Genomic DNA, 22,093 nt, shown 5'->3' on the forward strand with positions numbered 1-22,093 from the left:
TTCAACTTTTAAAATTTTGTCTTGACTAATTTAAATTGTCGCACATTTGATATTAAAGAGTGAGTTTCTCAATGAAGATTAAAATTTACGTATCTGCACGAACCAAGTGGTTTCTTTAGTATATGAATTATTATTATTCCTTAATGATCCGGGTCGAGCACCATAGATGTCGAAAGTGTGAGCATTCATGTCGAGATATTAAGAGTTACTTTTGAAACGATATCGTTCTAGATCACTGGGTTTGATGCCTTAATTCCATTCTGACTAGCCATGGAGGAGGTGGGGGAAGGTGTAAAGCTTCTTCACTTATATTCCTCCACCTTTCCAAAATTCAAAAATATCGGGGAAAATTATATATATATATATAATTTTTTTCTGATATTTTTGAATTTTATATATAATTTTTCCCTGATATTTTTGAATTTTGAAAAGGTATAGGAATATGTTCAGGTTTGAATCCGTGGTCCTTTGAAGAGCCACGTACATGAACCATTCAGGCTATGACGCACGTCATATTTTCCATTGCCATTGCTCTTATCTTTAGAACGACAAAAAGCATGGTTTCAGAACCGGACCGGTTAGCGAACCGGTCATGCTATCGGTTCACTGATTTAATCGGTTGAATCGGTTTGAAGAATCGGACGATGTCATAATTATTTAAAAATTAAATAAAAAATATAAAAAATATTTAATAAAAAATATTTTTTTATATCACAAGTCATATTCAAAGCAAATCATAACATATATAAGTTAAAAACCATAAAATCAAGTTAAACAAAATGATTCAAATTAACTACAACATAATATTTAAGGTAAAACATATTAAATAATAAATATAATTATATAACTATAATTAAAAAATAAATTTGAGGCTAAAAAATCATAACAAAATGATATTGTTTGGTTTAATTTAGAAAAAAAACAATCTCACATGGCTAAGAAAGATAGAAGAGCATCCCAAAAGTCTAAAGAATAAAAATATGAGAACAAAACAATCCCACATGGCTAAGAAACATAGAAGAACATCACAACTAACTTCTATAAATAATAAATGTAATTTGACATTCAAAATCATGGAGCCTTTTGGTGAGCATTGAGTGAACTATTCTTCCACTTCAATCGAGCTTTTAAATTTTTTTTGAGTTCAAGTTTCAATATTATATTTCGAGTTCGTGTTGAATTTGATAATTTTTAGCTCGTGAGTTTGAGTCGAGTTGAGCTTACTTTTAAAGTTTTCAAGTTCGAGTCGAGCTCAGCAATACCCGAGTTTGACTTAGCTCGTTTAACAAACGACGTCGTTTAGTTTAATTTTTTTTAAAAAATATATATATATAATTGGCGGTTTTTTCTGATTTTCAGCTGGTCTGATTCGAACGGTTCAGCGGTTCTGGTCGGTTCACTAGTAACGGTTCAACCGGTGTAGGTTGAACCGGATTAGATAACGATTCTCGGTTGAACCGACCGATCCGGTCCGATTTTCAAAACACTGGACAAAAGCTCAAACAACTTGTTGGATTCAACACTAGATTTGGAGTCCTACGTTTAGATTTGCTTCACCTCAAATTTCCACTAACAAACTCTCATCTTACTCTCTTCTTCTTATATGTGTCCATCAAATATATATATATATATATATATATAAAAGGTCTTTTATCGCTATATAAGTTTAAATTGAACCCACGTTTGATTCTAATTCAAAGTGATATAAATTAAATAATATTTCAAATTTAAGAATTCTAGTGAATTTTTCTCCTTTTATGTCTGTGGTTTTTTCCAAAGGGGTTTTCACGTAAAATCTTAGTGTCTATTTTATTTGATGATAATTATGCATGACGTTATCTTATAACAAATTGATATCAGAGCGTCCATGTTGTTTGACTTGATTACGATAATAACATCTCCAAAGTATGAGAAGTCAATGTTGGATCGTAACATCAGATTCAAATCGTGGAAGGTAGATGTACATAAATTTACAAGAGCTCTCTTATTCTGATAAAATGGTAGAGGAAGACTGCCAAGTTTTAAATTCTACAAGGTTTAACAATTATATGATTTTTTTTTCTTCATGGAAAATGAAGATTTTGTGTTGAACAACATAACCGTGGGCATAATGGTTTTGGGAGCAGAAAAATGTTCTATTTCGTGGGCATAACAAATTTGAAAAGAAAAAGAGAGATCAGTTACGTGAGCATAACAGATTCGAGAAGAAAAAAATTTAGTTCCCTCAGCATAACTAAAATATCGAATTGCTATTGATGATCGAGATGATGTTGTGCATGATATTGCTTGTAGTGAACAAGTTGGGAGCAACGTTAGCACTTATGATTTCCTTATCGATGTAAAGACTAAAACCAAGTTTCGGCAAACTTTGGATTCAATTAGCAATCATTGTTGAAGAATACCCTTCTAAGGGATTTTGTGGAAGATGTGAAGAATTTGTTCGATGCCTCGTTGAATTTGGGTGTTTTGTCTCGAAAACTTCATACTTTCATAATCACGTCAAAGCGGAAATTTGTTAAAGTTTGATTCGAATTCAAAGTGTTACAAATTAATTAATATTTAAATTTGAAAAAGTAAGAATCCTAGTTTGATTAAAAGTAGATAACTTTATTAAAATATATTTCTATTTTATTTAATTTTCTTTTGTAATCAAATATCTATGGCTAGAAATAAATACTAAGGGTTAATGTTAGAGATTAGGTTGTTCACGATGACTTTTATTATATTCTTTTTTTCTTGACATCAGTGAATTTTCTTTCTATTCTACCTGTGAATTTTTTCGAAATGATTTTTCACGTATAATCTTGGTGTCCATTTTATTTGACGATCATTATACATCGTTATTTTATAACAACAAAACCATAATGGTCATAGTCAACTGAAATCACATATATAATACATATATATTGTAGAATTTGATTAGTTGACGACATAATGCTTGTAGATTGGTTCCATTTAGATGTTGGACCAAGGCTTTGATGGGAGAAAAGTGGGTTCTTTTAATATAAACGAGGGATGCTTTCTTTTCTTTAGCAGCCATGGCTAGATACGCGCCTTCTTACTCAAGATTTGATTCCAGACAAATAATTTTTCTATCTTTTATTATAGTTTTAAATTTAATGCAACTAAAGCAACTTGCATATGCTCTGTATTGGCGGCCCATGCACAGCATGTAGATGTCTCTTCATATTTCATTTTTCAGACATGTGAAAAGAAATATCTACACGAAAGAGATATCTACATGAATAATGATTGTCAAAACATATGCAAGTTATCATGAAAATTTCAAATTCTCATAAATCATCACGTTTCAGGAAGCAAATCGAACAACTCACACATGCAAAAAGTCGAAACAGAACATGAAAGGATTATTATTGCTAAAGAGAATCACATGGCTCCATATTTCACATACACGAAGAGCTTGATTAATCAGAAAAACAATTATTTAAGCACAAGACGGGAAAACACTAATTTCTAGCAGCTTTGGTAATCATCATCAACTCGAAGCTCAAGCTGTAGCAGGTAGCAGCACCTGCAGCAACAGCAACAATGGTGAAATAGTTTACTCCAAAACCAATTGATACTACACTCATTAGTTACTTAATCTAGAATTTGATGTTCACAATGAACGTTAAAGATGGTTAAAAGGTAGCGGGGATTCGTCCCTACCAATCTTAAATTACAAGCAGACACACATGGAAACCCTACCGAGGGGATTATCATGGGGCTAAAGGGCCACAATTATTTCAAGCTTCTCTCCTGTCCATGCAAACTTGACCTAACCATGCAGAGACATGGAGTACGTACAAGAATAACCAGTTGCAAAACCCTCACATATAATACAAGAAGAAAGGGAAAGACCGAATAGTGAAGCATTCGCTGTGGTTCATAACTTGAAATTTGTCTGGAGATTGTTGAAGCAGATAAGCTGATTCACTGGCTTCATGTTTCTTCTTGCTACATTGATTGTTTAATTTATTTCCCCTGCCTTCAAGCTCTGGGTGGATCTTCTTCTTCATCATTCTCCTCATCGTCTGATAACAGATAAAAAATAATTGTTTAATCAGCTGTATTATGCTCTCTAATAAACAGATACGACAGTCAGTTTCATAACCATTTTTTTAGCATTTATGTATAATTATTGAACTAAAACCTTAGTTAAAATGAAATTTATATATAAATGGTGTGTGATTATTATGCAAAATATGCAGAGCTTTAGTAGTTTATATAGTACTCAGTCACTTGGTTTAGCATTTTGATGGGACGTGAATGCTCTCCAACTTGAGGAATGGGTTTCTTAGCGAAAGAAAGGCCCTGTTTTGCACGAACTAATCCCTTTCCGCTACAATTCGAGTCCAATTCAAGAGAGCTCGGCTTATTTTTCATGCTGGAATCAGAATCCTCGGAGAATAGGTCGGCCAGTGTCGTTCTTCTTCTCACCTTCCCAGAATGTCCCTCATTGACATCCAATTTTGTCCTGATTTCATCATTTGTAGACCCCTCAGCAGCCGGATTAACAGTCATCGTCATGTCCTCAAAACTGTGGTCGAAATTGCTTAACATCAGTGGATTCTCTTCTTCGTTACTATAGCCGTAATCGTCCATTATCGGAGTATTGTCCTTCCTCCCCTTTTTCAGCATCGCTTTCCGAGGCGAAGCAGCGTTTCTGTTCGCCCCAGGATGATTTCAGAGGATTGAAACCGAAGGTGCCGATTGTTAGAATGCCATCGAGCACATCAACCAGGGGTACCTGCTCGAGCAAAGCTTTTGTATCTGCGCCGATCACAATGCCATCAGTCTTCTTAACACTTCGAGACGGCCCATCTGCTCAAAATATGAAAGTTTCCTAATGATCAAACTCTCTACAGAGAATGTACAATGATACGTATATATAATGCAAGAAATCGAACCATTGAGGATGGTATGATTGAACCTCCTCTGCACCCAGTTGAATATCTATCGAATAAAATCAAGATCAAACACGAAAATGCAGAGGAAATCATTAGAAACTAAAAGGAAGTTCTGGTTTAACAAATTTATGGTGGTATTGTAATTTACCTTCGTTCTCTTTTCCAGTCAATCTTTAGTTTGGTGAGGAAAATCAATGCATGCGATGGGCAAAGTGCAGTGAGTGGGGAAACCGACTGGGAATGTTTAAAGGAGTTGAGCTGTGACACGTGGCAAAAGAATTACATCCTAGGAAACTAGTTTGGAATTCAATCCTTGGTACTGTCATTTGACATTATGCTGCTTGTCAGCTTATTTTAGAACCCTAACAGCCTTACACTAATCTTATAGGGGGGTGACCCCTGAACCGTAAGCCTTATGGATTTTGTTGCTGCTGCTGCCTGCTTGAAGCAGATAAAGGTTCAATCTTTCACCCCCCCGCATGCTTTGGATGCTTTGTTAAAGCAGGGCTTGTGATCCAACAGCACAATCGTTTGCTTTGAGAATCAACGAGAGCTCGCACTGTGAACACGTAACATATCTGTTATCTCAAGTACCTGCACACAAAGACCCACTTATTAAATTTGATTAGACTTTTTGTGGATGCAAAAAATTCTTGAGACTCATCAAAGTAAATTTATGAAGCTTATCGGTACGGATTAATAAAAGTGAAGTTTTAGAATAGGAAGGACAACCAAAAAAATAATAATTTAATAATCATAATTCATAGAATAAATTTAGGTTGAGATTATTAGCCTAGTTTGTGAAAGATGTCATGAACCGGCTTAAAAAATCCATTGCTTACACTCTAAAAAATGGCCTGGAGCAATACCAAACTGAGCTTCTCATCATCCAACGCATCCAAGCACCGAACATCGCTTATGCCCACAAGCTCTTCAATCTCAGCCCAAACAAAACTGTATTTCTCCACAACAAACTCATCCAAGCCTACTCCTCGTTCAACCAATCCCACCAATGCCTCACTCTCTACTCCCAAATGTGCCTCAACAACTGTTCCCCCAACGAGCATTCTTTCATCTTCCTTTTCCCTGCGTGTGCAGCACTTTCCTCCCTTTCCCACGGCCAAATCCTTCATACCCATCTTATCAAATCTGGGTTTCGTCTTGATTGCTATGCGTTAACCGCTTTGCTCGACATGTATGAGAAACTTCGTATGTTACCTTTGGCTCGCAAAGTGTTAGACGAAATGCGCCCTCTTGGAAGCTTTGATTTCTGGGTATTCGAGGTGTGGGGATTCGAATGAAGCCTTGGAATTATTTAATCGATGCCGGAGAAGAATGTTGTTTCGTGGATCTCCATGATATCTGGTTATTCGCAGAACGAGCAATTTTCAAGAGCCTTGGATATGTTTTTAGAGATGGAGAACGAGAGGGGTGTTAAGCCGAATCGAGTGACCATTGCTAGTGTGCTTCCAGCTTGTGCAAGTCTTGGAGCGTTGGAGGTTGGGGAAAGGATCGAAGCTTATGCAAGGATTGTTTGAGGACTTGTATGTTAGCAATTCTATCCTCGAAATGCATACGAGGTGTGGTAAAATCGAAGTGGCGAAAACGGTGTTCGATGAAACCGGCAAGAGGTGAAATTTGTGCTCTTGGAATTCAATGATCATGGCTCTTGCTCTTCATGGAAAATCGATTGAAGCTCTCGAGTATTACGATCAAATGCTGATTAGCATTTCCTTTTAATATTTTTGCATTCCTATTTAGTTCATTTCTTTTATGTCCATGTCACTGATTGCAACAGCATGAAGAAACTGCACCAGATTATGTTACATTTGTTGGAGTTCTCTTAGCATGCACGCATGGAGGATTGGTGATGAAAGGACAAGAACTTTTCGAATCAATGACGAGAAATTATAATATCAATCCTAAATTGGAGCATTATGGATGCATGGTTGATCTCCTAGGTCGGGCCGGAGCATTGCAGGAAGCTTATGATCTTATAAAAACCATGCCTTTGAAGCCTGACGCGGTGGTTTGGGGAGCTCTATTAGGAGCTTGCAGCTTCCATAACAATGCCGAACTAGCAGAAAAAGCAGCTCAACCTCTATTTGAGCTCGAGCCATGGAATGCTGGAAACTATGTTATTCTTTCTATTATATATGCATCTTCGGGCCCCTGGGACGGGGTTGCAAAGCTGAGGAAGATTATGAAAGGCGGCAAAATTACAAAGGCAGCTGGATATAGCTTCCTTGTAGAGGGAGACGAAATGCACAAGTTTCTTGTGGAGGATAAATCTCATCGTAGATGTGATGAAATATATGAAATCTTACATAGGGTGTCAATGGTGATGAAGCTACAAGAGAAATTGATTAACTTTGAGTATGAACTTTTAATGATAATGGAGCAGGAGTATTTCAGACAAGGGTAAAGCACTTGTCTGCAGGTCTTGGGTCTCAATTTCGATCATTAATTGTTTCATAATCATTTTAATTAATAATTATATTGCAGTACAACAACATGAATATAGTGCTCCAATTTCATACAAGCATACCTTCAAAAAAAAAAAAGAAGAAAAAGATCAAGCTGAGGATTTGTTTAGCTCTTGAACGATAGCTTTCTCGAGCCACGACCCAGCGTCGTTCATCATTCTGGGGCTAAGCCTCACCATCGGGATGCAAAACTCGGTCTGGTTGAGTGTTCCATCTCCATCAAGATCACCTTCTCTGACCATAGCTTGTGCTTCATCTTTGCTCATCCCTTCCATACCTAAAAGTGCAGCAGCGTTAATCCTTAGACTCTCGGGCCTTATCAGCCCTGCGTTCTGATCAGCTAGAAGATGAAACCCTTGACATAATTCGGACACAAAAGCATCCGTGTCCAGCTTCTCGGCCATCACCAGTAACAAATCCTCGTACTCGTATGTCGTCGTTGCAACTCTTCCCTTAATTCCCTCGTTTTCCATTCGAAACAAGCTTTCGAACAAAAATAACAACAGAGGTACAAAGATAGCTCGAGGTGAGCAGTGTGCACTTTACACCAAATTGGATCGGGTTATTATATAAAGGAATAGCGTAGTCTTTATGAGCATCGAAAAGTAAGTTGTCTGTTTTTTTTTTTTTGCATTACTAGTTTTATTCGGGTAAAAAGGTTCTAGAGGTTTTTGTACTTTTGAAAAAAAAAATTAATGTGGGCTTCACATTTTTTTCCTCTCTAGCTCTTTAAACTCAGAAAACAAACTAAATGTTGTTCTTTGATCAACGTTTTTAGTCGTTGAACGTTACATTATTGGTGGGACAGTCCACAGTGCTGACGTGATAGTCTATATGTCATGTTTGAGTTATCAATTTAACACATCTGTCATATCAACCATCACGTTATCAACCATCATGGACTACCACGTTAGCACTATAGACTGTCACACTAACACCGTAACGTTAAACGATAGAAAAACATTGGTCAAAGGCCAATTTTGGCCTATTTTCTCTAGTTTTCATGTCAATTTTGCTGGGAACAAGCTGTGGTCTAGATGTGAAGTTGAGAACTTAGGTCACGTTCTTCTACACTGTGAAGTTGCGGTCTCTGTTTGATATCACTTTGGACTTTGTTTCAGAAAAAGTACGTATCTTCATTTCAAAGATTATTGTCACAATATATAACGAGATACTTTTCAGCGCAACAGTGAGGTGTCGAGGTGTAGTTGGTTATCACGTTAGATAAACACACAGAAGGTTTACGGTTCAAGTCTGGGCGAATCCCGTTTTATTTTTTTATTTTTATTTTGGATTATCAGCGCTTGTAGGTCGAAGACAATACTTGTGTTCTATTCCATCAACCACTGTGTCTGTGTCCGACATTGCTGCCTCTGCCGCTGTTCTTTCTTGCTAGTCTTCCCCGTTGCAGCAGCGGTTGCTTGTGGTGTTTGCTGGTCAAGTAAGTGATTAATTCTTCCTCGCCGACTCCCAGTTTTTTTTTGTTCGTTTGGCGATGCTTTCATGTTCAACCTGATGATCATTTTACTCGATTGAAGGTTCCATTAGCACTTTCCATTAATTTCCTATCATCTTCTTCTTCATTCGAGCACGCTAAGTCTGAGAAATTATTTATATAATTGGACCGAATCAAACAACTGGGACATTTGAGAAAACGAGGATCGTCTGGGGATTTTCTATATTGAACAATGTCCTAAGTTCTGAAAATCTGCTTTGAGTTGAGAAATAGACTGTCATATACTTGTCGTCTCAACTCCCGTACAGCAGTAACTAGGCTTTTCCTTTCGAAATTTTTGTCCATCATGATCGATCGGATTGTCTATTTTCAGGTCACATAATGAGTGTATGAACTCAATTTTTTTTAGCATCAACCTATCGAGCTCAGTAAAGAAATTATTTGTTATTTTTTAAGATTTCGGATTTAATCACTAAGAATATCAGAGGTATGAGATTTTAATGTCAATGATCGAGAATTATTTGAACAAATATTCTTGTACGTTAGGAGAAATGTATTGTAGCTCAATATCATTAAGCTCATTGTTAATTTGATTTTACAGTAAATTGTGTACACCTCCCTAAATTATATGCCGAATTCTAAACTGGTCCTTGTATTTTAAATATTCTAATTGAATCCTTACTGATGGTTACGTCATTGCTGCCTCTGCTGCTGTTCTTTCTTGCTAGTCTTCCCGTTGCAGCAGCGGTTGCTTGTGGTGTTTGCTGGGTCGAGTAAGTGATTAATTCCTCGCCGACTCCCAGTTTTTTTTTGTTCGTTTGGCGATGCTTTCATGTTCAACCTGATGATCATTTTACTCGATTGAAGGTTCCATTAGCACTTTCCATTAATTTCCTATCATCTTCTTCTTCATTCGAGCACGCTAAGTCTGAGAAATTATTTATATAATTGGACCGAATCAAACAACTGGGACATTTGAGAAAACGAGGATCGTCTGGGGATTTTCTATATTGAACAATGTCCTAAGTTCTGAAAATCTGCTTTGAGTTGAGAAATAGACTGTCATATACTTGTCGTCTCAACTCCCGTACAGCAGTAACTAAGCTTTTCCTTTCGAAATTTTTGTCCATCATGATCGATCGGATTGTCTATTTTCAGGTCACATAATGAGTGTATGAACTCAATTTTTTTTAGCATCAACCTATCGAGCTCAGTAAAGAAATTATTTGTTATTTTTTAAGATTTCGGATTTAATCACTAAGAATATCAGAGGTATGAGATTTTAATGTCAAATGATCGAGAATTATCTTTGAACAAATATTGTCTTGTACGTTAGAGAAATGTATTGTAGCTCAATATCATTAAGCTCATTGTTTAATTTTATTTTACAGTAAATTGTATACACCTCCCTAAATTATATGCCGAATTCTAAACTGGTCCCTGTATTTTAAAATATTCTAATTGAATCCTTACCTGATGGTTAACGTCAATGGAAAGACTTGATTTGAGTTACAGAGGGTAAAAAATTATGATTTATAGTGATGTACGATTTAAATTTCAGAAGAATTAAGGAGATAAAACTGCTTCCTTATTGGTTAAAAGGAATATAGAAGAGGTACCATAAAAATATGAGTTATAAATTGGACTAATTCTAAAGTCTTAATGCTCAAATAAGTGCCCAAACTATACCTTGTGTCAAATAAGTGCTTTTTTTTGTTCCATCCGGGTGCTAAACGTTGTTTTTTCCGTTAAATGACACGTATCACAATTTGATAATTTTAAAAAACATTATTTAAAAATTTATATATTTAAAAACACACACAAATTTCGATCCCTCCCCCCGACCAAAACCCTTATGAAATCGTGACCGGTTGACGACCGATCAACGACAAATTGATGTTTTAAATCCCGCGAACCTTATGATGAAAATCGTGATCCACACGATTCTGATGGTGAATCGGCAACAACTATGGCGGCATATAACTAGGATGATTGCAAGGACTATGTCGGCGGCAGTGGTTGTGGCCGGAGAGGGCGGCGACAACAAATTAAGGTTAGGATTTGGGATTTTGGGGTTGTTTTATAATATAAGAAAAGTTGATGTTTTTTCTTTATAAATATAATAATATTTTAAATATTTTAAAAAATAAATTTCAAAGTTACCAAGTTGTGACACGTGTCATTTAACGGAGAAAATTAACGTCGTTGACTGTCCGGGTACCTAAAGTGTTAACGTTTGTAACGTTAAGCACCCGCATGGGCCAAAAAAGTGTAGGCATTTGTTTGGCACAAAATGTATAGTTTGGGCACTTAGTTGGGCATTAAGCCAATTCTAAACTATATCCTTATATTTTTATTAAAATTAAAACGTTAGTCCTTTTATTCTATTTTTTTTTCAAAATTTGATCCTCATGTTTTATAAAAACTAAAAACTTAGTCCGATTGAGTACTTTTCTAAACTTTGCAGTTAAATCACTAAATGAATAATCTACAATTCAAAAAATTGTATGCAACAAAATACCAGTAGTTTACCAGAAGTCAACAATTCATGCATTTATCAACAACTTGACTAATTTTAAATAGAGTATAAGAACAAAATTACGATAAATTAAAGTACAAAGATTAACATGTCGATTTTTCTTCAACCCCAGCCAGTTGTTCGTTATAGCCTTTGAATGTCATAAACTAGTTAAAGAAGAGACGTGATTCCAAACAAAAACTCCATATAGATTCGAGAAGCATAAAAGTAAATGAACAAAGAAATAGGATAGAGACCCTAATTTAATGAACAAAGATTTTGGTAACGATAAAGACAACAAGACAAATCCAAGAAAAGAAGGGAACACTGGGATTGACTTCTGGGGATGGAATGTTTCTGTACCAAATTTAAGTGTGGGGTAGCATCTTTGCCTTAATTTTCAAACCCCTTTTTCATTAAACAAAAAAAGAAAGAAATAAAAGAGCATTGGGAGTGTTTGTAAAGTTATGGGGGCAAAGACCCGCCATTAAAATGGCCTTTTTATATATTATTAGGTAAGGTTTATAGTTGGAGCAGGTAAACCCGTTTTCTCTTTTCTGAAAGAATCAAACTCCTTGGGCGGCCACCATCCATCTTAAATACCAGTCCGCGATCGTCACAACCCTCGCGATATAACGGTATCGCCTTCTGCAATCGTTATTATATGACCATAATATCCACAGTAGTGATCGTTATTATATGACCACAATACCCGTAATAGTAACCTATATATTCGCAATCACTATAAACCTAATACAATCGAAAATGAAAATGAAAATGCAACAGGAAGCGCAATTTGAATCTCTGCCCGTCACTACTTTCACCCCAAACCTACGTGAAAAGACGATCAACAACGAACCATAACAATAATAATTAGCATTGAGATTTTCAGGGTTCGATTAGGGTTTCTCAAATGGTATGTTTAGAAACTCCAAAGTCCAAACTTTAAGTACGAAGTACAGACTTCATCTCTTTTAGATTCACATGAAGCAAAACCCCAAATTGGATCCGATCTGCTTTTAACACTGTTCGTAGGAGAGAAAAGGAGATTGAAAAGCATCATATATATATATATCCTATGATAATGATCTGTTAGTTCTAGACGACTTTTAACAAGTAATGATCAAATCAACCATCTGGAAGGGAAAAAAAGAGTGAGAGAAAAATTAAGGAAAAAGAAGTTCCTTGATCCTTCTTCTTCTTCTTCTTCATTTCTTTTACCATGATCCTCCACCTAACACTCCATTATTATTCCAATATCCAGCTGAATTGCTTTGTTCCTTGTTTTGATCATCAACTTCATTAGAGCTCGAAATCGGTTTCATTTCTCCAAAAGGGAAGAAAACCCTTCCACCATTGAGCACGCCGGCAGCCCTAGTCCCAGCTCCATCGTTCGGAAAACTGAGTGTCGGTTTATAGTCTTGCATGGAAAACTGAGTTGAGTAAAGAGTATCCGAGTCTTGGGTCGGTGCCGGAACGAAAGAATTCAGCCCCTTCGATGATACCATCCCGGCCCTGAGGAGATCCATAGCCGAAGGCGAGTAGTAGTTTTGGTAGTCATTATAAAGAGATAAACCAAAACCGTGACGCGTCTCTTGCATAGCCGGGAAAGTCAGGTTAAGGTCCTGGCCTTTGTGGGCTGCTGCCTTAGGGTTTTGAGACGACAACAAGTGTGGTAAACTCGTCGGATTTAGATCTGGGACTTTGGCTGAAGCCGGTGACGACGACGACGAGGTCGATATCGTCGTCGATCTTTTGTTCTTCCTCGAACCACCGCCGACCGGCACATTCCTTAAAGACCCACCTTCGGTCCAGTACCTCCTGCAAGTCTTGCAGAAGTATCTCGGCTGCGTGAGGCTATAATTGTTGTAGTAACAAAACTTGGTGTTCGTGGAGTTGCACCTCGGGCAATTCAATTGCTCCTGCGGCCTTGCTTTTCTCTCTAGAACCGGCCCTCCCTTTGTGCATGTGTTGGCCACCATCTCCTCCATGGGCTTCACCATGCCAATACCATGAAAACCCTTTTGACACATGAAGAAAACAAGACTCAGAGACATCAATCATTTCACCAGCAACAACACAAAAGAATATCAGCTATAAAATAATAATAATAACAAAAAAAAACCTTTCTTCATCTCTTTAAAAGATGGGGAAAATAAAAAAGTGCAGGCTTTTTGGTGTTGGAAGCACAAGACTAATCTTCAACTTACAACAAAGGACTGATCTTTGAACAATGATATTACGAGAAAAAGCATTGTCTCAAAAAAAAAAAGTTGAAATCGATATATTTATTAGGCTCTAAAAAAACAAGAAAAAGAAAGGAAAAATCAGGATAAAATCCACCAACCTGTGACCATTTATCTGCATCCATTAAGTCGAGACGATAAAAAGAAAGCAAAAGCAACTCTGATGACTTCACAGAGAGAGAGAGCTAAAACCTCCTTTGTTTGTCTGCAACTGACGATCTCTTTTAGAGCAAGAAAGAAAGTTTTTACGACTGTTTCTAATGGTAGCTTTATGTGTTGGCTTTTCACTTTATGAATCATGAAGGGGTGGGTTTGTTTTGACTACTCACACCGTATGATCATGGACATTAAAATTCTGTCTTGATTTTATAATCACCAATTGCAGCTGCTTTGATCTGAATGTGTGTAGGTGGAATTCTGAGTCTGCACTGTGGTGGCCTTTCAGGGTTTTATCCTTTTTGACCTCATCAATGTAAACACTCTTTCCCTCTCCTTTCTTCTCTCTCTACTATTCTTATTACTCGTGTTTGAAAAAGCTTAGGTCTAAAGAAAATGAAAATTTAGCTAAACATGCTAATTTCGAACTATGGACATAAATTCTAAACTTGATCAGGCTCGGGTACTGAATTTTCTCAATTATTTTCTTCTCTATATCTCAATATCAAAAAATATATTTAATTATCGTATTGACACGAGTTTGATCAAATTCAAAATCTACATCTTATAATTTAAAATCAATATATTTAATTATGAAATTATCAAATGTCACGTCAATTAAATTTGATATACCAAAATCCATATAAATATGAGATTTTGAATAATAATTATAATTGAAAAAACAGGTATAAAAAAATCAGTTGGGATGAGATAATATTTTCCTTAAACAAGGTCAAATGTTTAAATTCTAAAGATTACGAATAAAAAAATTTGGATTAAAAAGGGTTGCTCGTATTTTTATAAAATCTTATTCGAATTAATCGATTAATAAGATCTGACACCGATGTTTTATAAAAAAAAAAGGAGAATGGACCACAAGATGAGAAATTGATGATAGTTACACACCTGCGGTGTTAACTTGTCAAAAAGATGATATTCGGTGGTTCTCATGTGATCTTGAAACTAGTTCCTTCTGTTTACTTGCAGTTAAAGTTATCCATGTTTCCCCCATTTCTCGGTCAAACATTTTCTATTTATCTGTATTGTCAATAAAAATTTATTAAAATTTCTATTTGTAATAACAAATAAAATTAAATTTTCAATAAAAAAATATTTAGCATTATGTTGGAAATGAGACGAGTTCAACCTTCAATCATTTAATTAATTTGAGATAAATACAAAGTAGACGTAGCATCTATTTAAATATAATTTTTAATTATTTAATATTAAATATTTATGTCCTAATCATTTTTAACATTCGAATTCAAATTTTCAAAATATAACATCAATTTTTTTACTACTGATATCGTGGTGATAAAAACGACAACCCTCAAGTGTTGTAGGAAAGTGGGAGAAAAAGGGATAAATACAAAAGAAGGGTGGTTAGTAAAGAAGAGAATTGAGGGGGTCGAGCCGACAAAAGGAAACGTGGGACCCAGATAATGCGATATAGGTCATAGGATGAAGAAGATAGGTTGTTGATGTTTTTTTAAATATTATAGTGATGGGTGAGGGTGACATATTTGGCTTCAAATTATTCGAAAACAGCCAAAGACTCAGAATCTCAGTGCCTGTTCTAGTTTGGTTACACCCAATTGAACTCCGAAACTCCCTTGCCTTCTGCTTCTGCTTCTGCTTCTGCTTCTGCTTTGCTTCTGCTTCATGCTTTGGCACCGCTTTGACGCCACTAATCAACCATTCTGCTCTAAATCACATTTACCTTTGAGCAAGTACACAAACGGTCCCTGTACTTTAAAAAAATATTATGACCTATGTATTATTTTTTTCTCTTAATATGATCCTCCAACTTAGAAAATAAACCTAATGTGGTATAATCAACGGTTTTCGTCATTGATTATTGCAGTGCTGACATATCAATTCATTGTACTGATGTGATGGTCCACGATATTGATGTGGTAATCCACGATGGTTGATAATGTGACAGATGAGCTAAATTGGTAACTTAAACATGGTAGATTGACTGCCACTCAGCACCATGGACCGCCATGTTAACATTGTGAACTGTCACGTTAGCACCGTAACAATCAACAATGAAAAACTTTGCTCAAAGGGCCACATTGGGTTTCTTTTCTGAGTTGAAGGGCTACACTGAGAGAATAAATAATGCGATAGTCACATTAATTTTTTAAAAGTATAAGGACCTCTAATGACTTTTTTCTTTAATTTTTTTGGTTAATTATCTTTTATCTTAGAATTTTCAAATTTTGGGCAAGACTTCAATTTGGTTAGTGTTTTCTAAGAACTAAATGATGAATTAGAAGGGTGAAGGGTTGTTTTTTTAAACACACAATTATCAGAGAAGAAGGCTTTTTTATGTCTCCTGGAAATATAAAATTTGAGTGTGCGATCCAACCAAACACAATCAATCCATAGGTTAATGCACTTTCTAGTTTCGAGGGGGGGGGGGGACATCAACTTTGTTTGGTAAGCTTATTTTTTTAATAACTACTATCAGATTCATTAATTAATTAATTCGAATAAAATATTACAGAGACATAAGTGATCATTTCGATTAAGTTTATTTCATTCGTAATCACTAAAATTTAAACTCTGACCTTATTTAAGGAATCTAATACTTCATTCTATTAAATCAACTGATTATTGATCTTTAGTAAGCTTAATTACTTTCTTTCGTTCGTGACAAATAGTTTGGATAAACAATCAAAACACACATGAAATTATTATTTATACTTTTTAATAGTCATTGGATTTTTAAAATGTTTGAATTTTAATCATTATTTTTAATATTTTTATTAGAATTATTAAATTTAAAGAATGCATTTGTTTCGATCATTATCATTAACAATAATTGAGTAGCATGTTGACTCCATTTCAATTAATATCACTCCAATTGCTGTTAATAATAAATAGGGTAAATCACACAAATGGTCCTCTAGCTATAGTGTATTATTTTATTAAGTCTCTCGACTATTAAAAATTATAAAATGATCATTCGACTATAGAGTATTGCTTTGTTGAGTCCATCGACTATTAAAAGTTACAAAATGGTCATCTGACAATTTATTATGTTCAAAACTCGTCATTTTTCATTAAAAATTTAACGATATTCTGAGTTGAACGTTAATATGTTAATTGTGATATGATAACATATGATCTTAGAATCTCAAGCGACTATCATATCTCAGTTATCATGTTAACGTTCAGGTTAAAAAAATTGTCAATTTATTAATGAAAATGATGAGTTTTAAACATAATGAATATATTAAGTGATTATTTTATATTTTTAATAATTAAAATTTTTAACAAAATAATATTTTATAATCGAATTATTATTTTATAATTATTAACCGTCGATAAAATTAATAAAGCAATACCTCCTAACGAATGGATGCACTTTACCCTAATAAATAGTGATCAAAACGGAAATATTCTTTTAATTTTGTTGATTCCAATGTACCAGGTGTTGTACACGTCATTCCCATTTCTTTCTCCACCGTCAATTCAAGTTGCTCCGCTACTGTTTAATCTTATACCGGTTGTGTTTCACGTGATATTTTCATAATAAATAAAAGGCTAAACTACGAATTTAATATCTAAACTATCAATTGTGATAAATTTTAGTACCTAAACTTTCTATTTTATCAAAATCATACCTGATGTTTAGTTTTCATTTCATTCTACCCGTCGTTAAAAACTTAATGCATTTAGTACCTAAAACTATTAGTTTTGGTTCATTTAGTAACAAAATTTTCAATCTTTTCAAAACTTAATGTCAAATTTTCAATGAGGTGCTAAAATGAAATAAAAATTAAAGTTTTTATCGACGGGGTACTAAAATGAAACAAAAACTAAACTTTAGATATGGTTTTGTAAAAAATGAAAGTTGGTCTAAACATACATATTCAAGTCGCAAACTTGGAACTAGTTCGAGCATTAGTTGGATGCAATGTCTTTTTCTTCTGGTAAGAATAAAATGCAAACTTAGATACAATAATGTAAATATGCTTTGGACAAGAAAATAAATAGAACCATTAAACTGGCTTCGAATACCCTAAATAAGGTCAAGAGCTCGAATCTCAACGATTACTAATGAAATATATTGAGTTGAAAAGTTCGTCTTTATCTCTGTAATAATCAATCTAGATTAGTCAGTTCGGATACGAGTGGGTTATAAAAAAAGCCATTAAAATTATGAGTCCATTTTTATTTTTATCCTATTGACATAAGAGTGAGGTTAAAGATTTTCAAGGACTTGAGACTGATTCTATTACTTTCAATTTGGGCCCATGTTTAAGAGCTCCCCTATGTTTTCATATGGAAAAAACACTGTAAAATTTTAATATTAAGTTATAAATATTTGAATGAAAATTTTTAAAAATATTTTTAATTATTACATTATAAGTTTAAAGAAAAAATATATTTAATATATAATTAATATAATTAGTATATCGAATTAATATTTTTAAATAATTTAGATAAGTATCATATTTATTTATATAAAATATAATATAATATGAAAAATAATATTGTGATCTCGATTGAATACATATATTATTTTTCATGTATAAATTTATTTTTTAATAACTCAAAATTAAATATTATTTTAAGTAATTATATTTTTTTACAATAATAATATGTTTACCTTGTAAAATTATAAAATGATTAATATACTAAATATTAAAAATATAAAATAATTTTAACTACTCAATTTTATTAAAATTTTAATAAATTTAACTTAAAAGTTAACATTTTCAACTAATAAAATTACAAAATAATTAATCTATTAAATATTAAAAATATAAAATAATTTTAACTTCCTAAATTTATTAATATGTTGCTAAATTGAACTCTTTATATATTATTATTATTTATTATTATTATTATTAAGTTTATCATTTTGAGGAAAACACGAAGAATAAAAATTGAGAATAATTCATATAAAAATTTTATTATTTTAGGAATATTTATATCTAAAGTGATAGAAATTATTCATTACCTAAGAATTCGAAGGTAATAACATTTTCACCATTTTAATCAAAAAAATATTACAATGATAATACGTTATTACATGATAATAATTTTTTTCGTAAACTAAACATAATAATATAATTTTAAAAAATATCATTCTCTTTAATAATGATATTTTTCGCAAACCAGCTTAGTACAACCGAGAAAAAGTGAAAGATTTAACGTTGCACAGTCGAACTTTCCATGTGATCGGACGGCTGTAAATTAACCAGCTGCCTTGGTAACGTTAACATGCTTGGTATGTACAATTAATTATTGGACAAACTATGTATTTAGTATCTAAATTATCAGTTTTGATCTGTTTAAATATTTAAACTTTTAATTTTTTCAAAAACATATCTAATTTAATTTTTATTTCATTTTAGTACCTCTTCGTTAAAACTTCACGCGTTTAGTACATAAACTATCAGTTTTGGTCCGTTGTAGTATCTAAATTTTTTTTTTTCAAAAGTTAATGTTAAATTTTGAACGATATACTAAAATGAAATAAAACTAAACTTAAGATATGAATTTAAAAGTTTAAGTATTAAAACAGACCAAAACTAATAGTTGAAGTACTAAATGCACAATATACCTTTAATTATTAAACTGCCACGTTCATGATAATTGAGGATTGAGAAGGGCAGATAGCCTGGTAGAAAGGTTGTTGAGTTTAAAAACTTGCCTCTAAAAACATTTTAAATTACAATTGATCCTAAAAATTTTATAATTTTGATTTTGGTCGGTGCAAATATGCATCCCACATTTGACATATATAAATAATTTATATATGTTAATGCAATCGTTTAATATTTTTTAAACGTGTGATATTAATTTAAAGGGTAACGTACACAACTGATCATTTGACTGTAAGTTGTTATTTTATTGAGTCTTTAGTCTATTGAAAGTTACAAAATAGTCTCCTAACTATAGGGCATTGCTTTCTTGAATCCCTCAGTTGTTAAAAATTAAAAAATGGTCACCCGACTATTCATATGTTCTAAACTGATCATTTTTTCGTTAAAAAATTGATGGTCGTCTGAAATAGACGTTAACATGTTGATTAGGATATGATAGTCCTTTGAGATTTTGGGATCAAATTTTATCATATCTCATTCAACATGTTAACGTCCAACTCACATTGCAGTCAACTTTTTAACCAAAAAGGACGGATTTAAAACATATGAATAGTCGAGCAACCATTTTATAATTTTTACTTGTCGAGGGACTCAACAAATTCAACACTTCATAGTCGGGGATCATTTTAAACCTTTTAATAGTTGAGGTACCCAACAAAGAAACGCACTATAAATCATAGTATCAATTGTGTGCTAAACCCTAATTTAGAATGAACATGCAACGACGAAGTCGGAAAAATGTTAGAGTGAAGATTGGATTTCAAAACTTATAAGAGATATAATGCTAAATTTCACCGTTTTATTAACTTGAAACCTTTTAATTTCGGTATCAAAAGCTCACTTTTAATAAACTAGGTGGGGCATAGAGAAATTTCACCATGATATCATCTAAAAGTTGTATACTTTTATGGACTAAAATAATAATTTTACCAAATCAAGAGAGGGGAATGCCGCGTGCCGCCTCTGTTTATACGGCATGTTCATATATTCTTTGTTGGATATTTTTGTAAGAGGACAAATTATTAATTAATATATGTTATTTGTTAATACACCGCAAGTTTAATTAATTCTTATAATATATTAAATGTTATTAAAAAGTTATAAACTGATTCTCTAATTATAAGACTTACTTTTTAAAGTCTTCGAATTGTTAAATATTATAAAATAGTCATCTTACTATTATTTTTCATTAAAATTTAATTACAGATTGAGAAAATTTTGGGAGTAATATAAATATTGGCGTGCTACGGTTTTAAAAGGGCCAAAGTGCTCCTTATAGCATCATCGTCTCTAACACACCTCTTCTGGTTTTCTTTGTGTTTCTATCATCTGTTTCAATGTCTGAACAGTAAGCGAAACCAAAGAAGAAGAAGAAAAAAAATATAGAGAGAGATGGGAAGAGCTCCTTGTTGCTCTAAAGTAGGGTTGCATAGAGGTCCATGGACTCCCACGGAAGACACATTGCTCGTCAACTACATTCAAACTCACGGAGAAGGTCACTGGAGATCCCTCCCTAAGAAAGCAGGTACCAATTTTTATGTTCACGAGTTTTGTTTGAGTCGAATCAAGTACTCAGTGATTTATGATCGGGTTGAATTTGCAGGGCTGTTAGGTGTGGAAAGAGTTGCAGGCTGAGATGGATGAACTATCTAACCAGATATTAGAGAGGTAACATAACGCCAGACGAGGACGATCTCATCATCAGATTACACTCTCTTCTCGGAAACCGCTGGTCTCTCATCGCAGGACGGCTCCCCGGTCGAACCGATAACGAGATTAAGAATTACTGGAACACCCATCTCAGCAAACGTCTTTTAAGCCAAGGGACCGATCCCAACACCCACAAGAAGCTACCGGACCCGGTCGTGGTTGAGGTTCAACCGGTGAGGAAGAGAAAGAAGAGCACCTCCAGCAGCAGCAAACCGAAAAAACCAGCCGAGCCAGAAAAACAACACAAAATCCATCTCCCCAAACCCATTCGAGTCACGGCTTCGGTTCAGTGTACCAACACATTCAGCACGGTGTCTTCCAGCCAAGGAGGAGGAGAGGTACTGGAAGCTCCCTGGACCGGATATGTCAATGATGACGAAACCGGGACAGGGTTTTTCTGGTTATTATAACAACGATGATCGTGATCTTATCAACGGCTCAGGTTTCGAGTGTCAATCTCATCATCGTCATCATCATCATCAAGTACCTGGTACCGAAGATGAAACCAATTCTCTGGACAAGCTTTACGAAGAGTATCTGCAACTTCTTAAGACAAATGAAGATCAAGTGCAGTTGGATTCTTTTGCAGAATCATTATTCATATGACGATTCCAAGGAAATGGACAAAAAAAAGTACGATATCGTTGTGTTTAATTACGTTATGTCCATGTATGTCGAAATGACATTACGTGTTTTGATGTTCATCAATCGAAGTTGGTTTACTGTTAAATATTAGCTTTCACGTACGTGCTAATCTTCAAGCTAGCTAGTTGTGTTTTGTGCAAGTATATTTCTATTCCAATCTTAATATCAATAAATATCTTTAAAATATAATAAATTTAATGTTTGATGAATAAGATCTAATTTATTTAATATTTAAAATTTCGAGAATCTAAATTTCTATTAAATTAAAATATTCGAGGCACGACCCTTCCTACCCTTGTGTAGTTCCACCATGCATGTAAAGATGTCATCATCAAAGAA

General features: G+C 34.0%; 4 protein-coding genes and 1 pseudogene across 7 annotated transcripts; 2 read left to right on the forward strand and 3 right to left on the reverse strand.

Annotated features, from left to right (window-relative positions):
• Positions 1-3,508: 3,508 nt before the first annotated feature.
• Positions 3,509-4,641, reverse strand: LOC120205674 (protein TILLER ANGLE CONTROL 1-like). The gene is made up of 3 exons (XM_039205518.1): positions 4,243-4,641; positions 3,894-4,034; positions 3,509-3,532 (listed from the first exon to the last, which is right to left on the reverse strand). The coding sequence occupies exons 1-3, from the start codon at positions 4,639-4,641 to the stop codon at positions 3,509-3,511; spliced, it is 564 nt and encodes a 187-aa protein (XP_039061449.1).
• A 1,081-nt stretch (positions 4,642-5,722) lies between these two features.
• LOC120205675 lies at positions 5,723-7,335 on the forward strand (annotated as a pseudogene).
• An 80-nt stretch (positions 7,336-7,415) lies between these two features.
• On the reverse strand, positions 7,416-7,869 carry LOC120205536 (calcium-binding protein KIC-like). The gene has a single exon (XM_039205387.1). It carries the CDS (start codon positions 7,867-7,869, stop codon positions 7,486-7,488), a length of 384 nt encoding a protein of 127 aa, XP_039061318.1. The 3' UTR covers positions 7,416-7,485.
• A 4,615-nt stretch (positions 7,870-12,484) lies between these two features.
• LOC120205587 (dof zinc finger protein DOF3.7-like) lies at positions 12,485-13,861 on the reverse strand. 4 transcript variants are annotated; one of them, XM_039205437.1, is made up of 3 exons: positions 13,488-13,622; positions 13,087-13,448; positions 12,485-13,047 (listed from the first exon to the last, which is right to left on the reverse strand). In XM_039205437.1, the coding sequence occupies exons 2-3, from the start codon at positions 13,425-13,427 to the stop codon at positions 12,588-12,590; spliced, it is 801 nt and encodes a 266-aa protein (XP_039061368.1). In that variant the 5' UTR covers positions 13,428-13,448; positions 13,488-13,622; the 3' UTR covers positions 12,485-12,587. The 4 variants fall into 4 exon arrangements, with proteins under 4 accessions (XP_039061368.1, XP_039061367.1, XP_039061366.1 ...); XM_039205436.1 differs by lacking the exon at positions 13,488-13,622 and adding an exon at positions 13,718-13,861 and having other exon boundaries at positions 12,485-13,391; XM_039205435.1 differs by having other exon boundaries at positions 12,485-13,448; positions 13,488-13,614.
• Positions 13,862-20,791: 6,930 nt separating this feature from the next.
• Positions 20,792-21,715, forward strand: LOC120205676 (transcription factor MYB3-like). The gene is made up of 3 exons (XM_039205519.1): positions 20,792-20,924; positions 21,146-21,447; positions 21,500-21,715. Exons 1-3 carry the CDS (start codon positions 20,792-20,794, stop codon positions 21,713-21,715), a joined length of 651 nt encoding a protein of 216 aa, XP_039061450.1.
• Positions 21,716-22,093: the final 378 nt, after the last annotated feature.

The sequence above is a fragment of the Hibiscus syriacus genome, unplaced genomic scaffold (genome assembly GCF_006381635.1).
Source record: "Hibiscus syriacus cultivar Baekdansim isolate YM2019G1 unplaced genomic scaffold, ASM638163v2 tig00012523_pilon, whole genome shotgun sequence".
Taxonomy (NCBI): domain Eukaryota; kingdom Viridiplantae; phylum Streptophyta; class Magnoliopsida; order Malvales; family Malvaceae; genus Hibiscus; species Hibiscus syriacus.

Coding starts and splice junctions, on each gene's coding strand:
- LOC120205674 (XM_039205518.1), bottom strand. CDS start 4,641: ATGCTGAAAAAGGGGAGGAAGGACAATACTCCGATAATGGACGATTAC. Junction 4,035..4,242: donor CCATCAAAATGCTAAACCAA/GTGACTGAGTAC, acceptor ATCTGTTATCAG/ACGATGAGGAGAATGATGAA. Junction 3,533..3,893: donor AATCTCCAGACAAATTTCAA/GTTATGAACCAC, acceptor CTGTTGCTGCAG/GTGCTGCTACCTGCTACAGC.
- LOC120205536 (XM_039205387.1), bottom strand. CDS start 7,869: ATGGAAAACGAGGGAATTAAGGGAAGAGTTGCAACGACGACATACGAG.
- LOC120205587 (XM_039205435.1), bottom strand. CDS start 13,427: ATGTCTCTGAGTCTTGTTTTCTTCATGTGTCAAAAGGGTTTTCATGGT.
- LOC120205676 (XM_039205519.1), top strand. CDS start 20,792: ATGGGAAGAGCTCCTTGTTGCTCTAAAGTAGGGTTGCATAGAGGTCCA. Junction 20,925..21,145: donor ATCCCTCCCTAAGAAAGCAG/GTACCAATTTTT, acceptor CTCTCATCGCAG/GACGGCTCCCCGGTCGAACC. Junction 21,448..21,499: donor CCAGCCAAGGAGGAGGAGAG/GTACTGGAAGCT, acceptor AAACCGGGACAG/GGTTTTTCTGGTTATTATAA.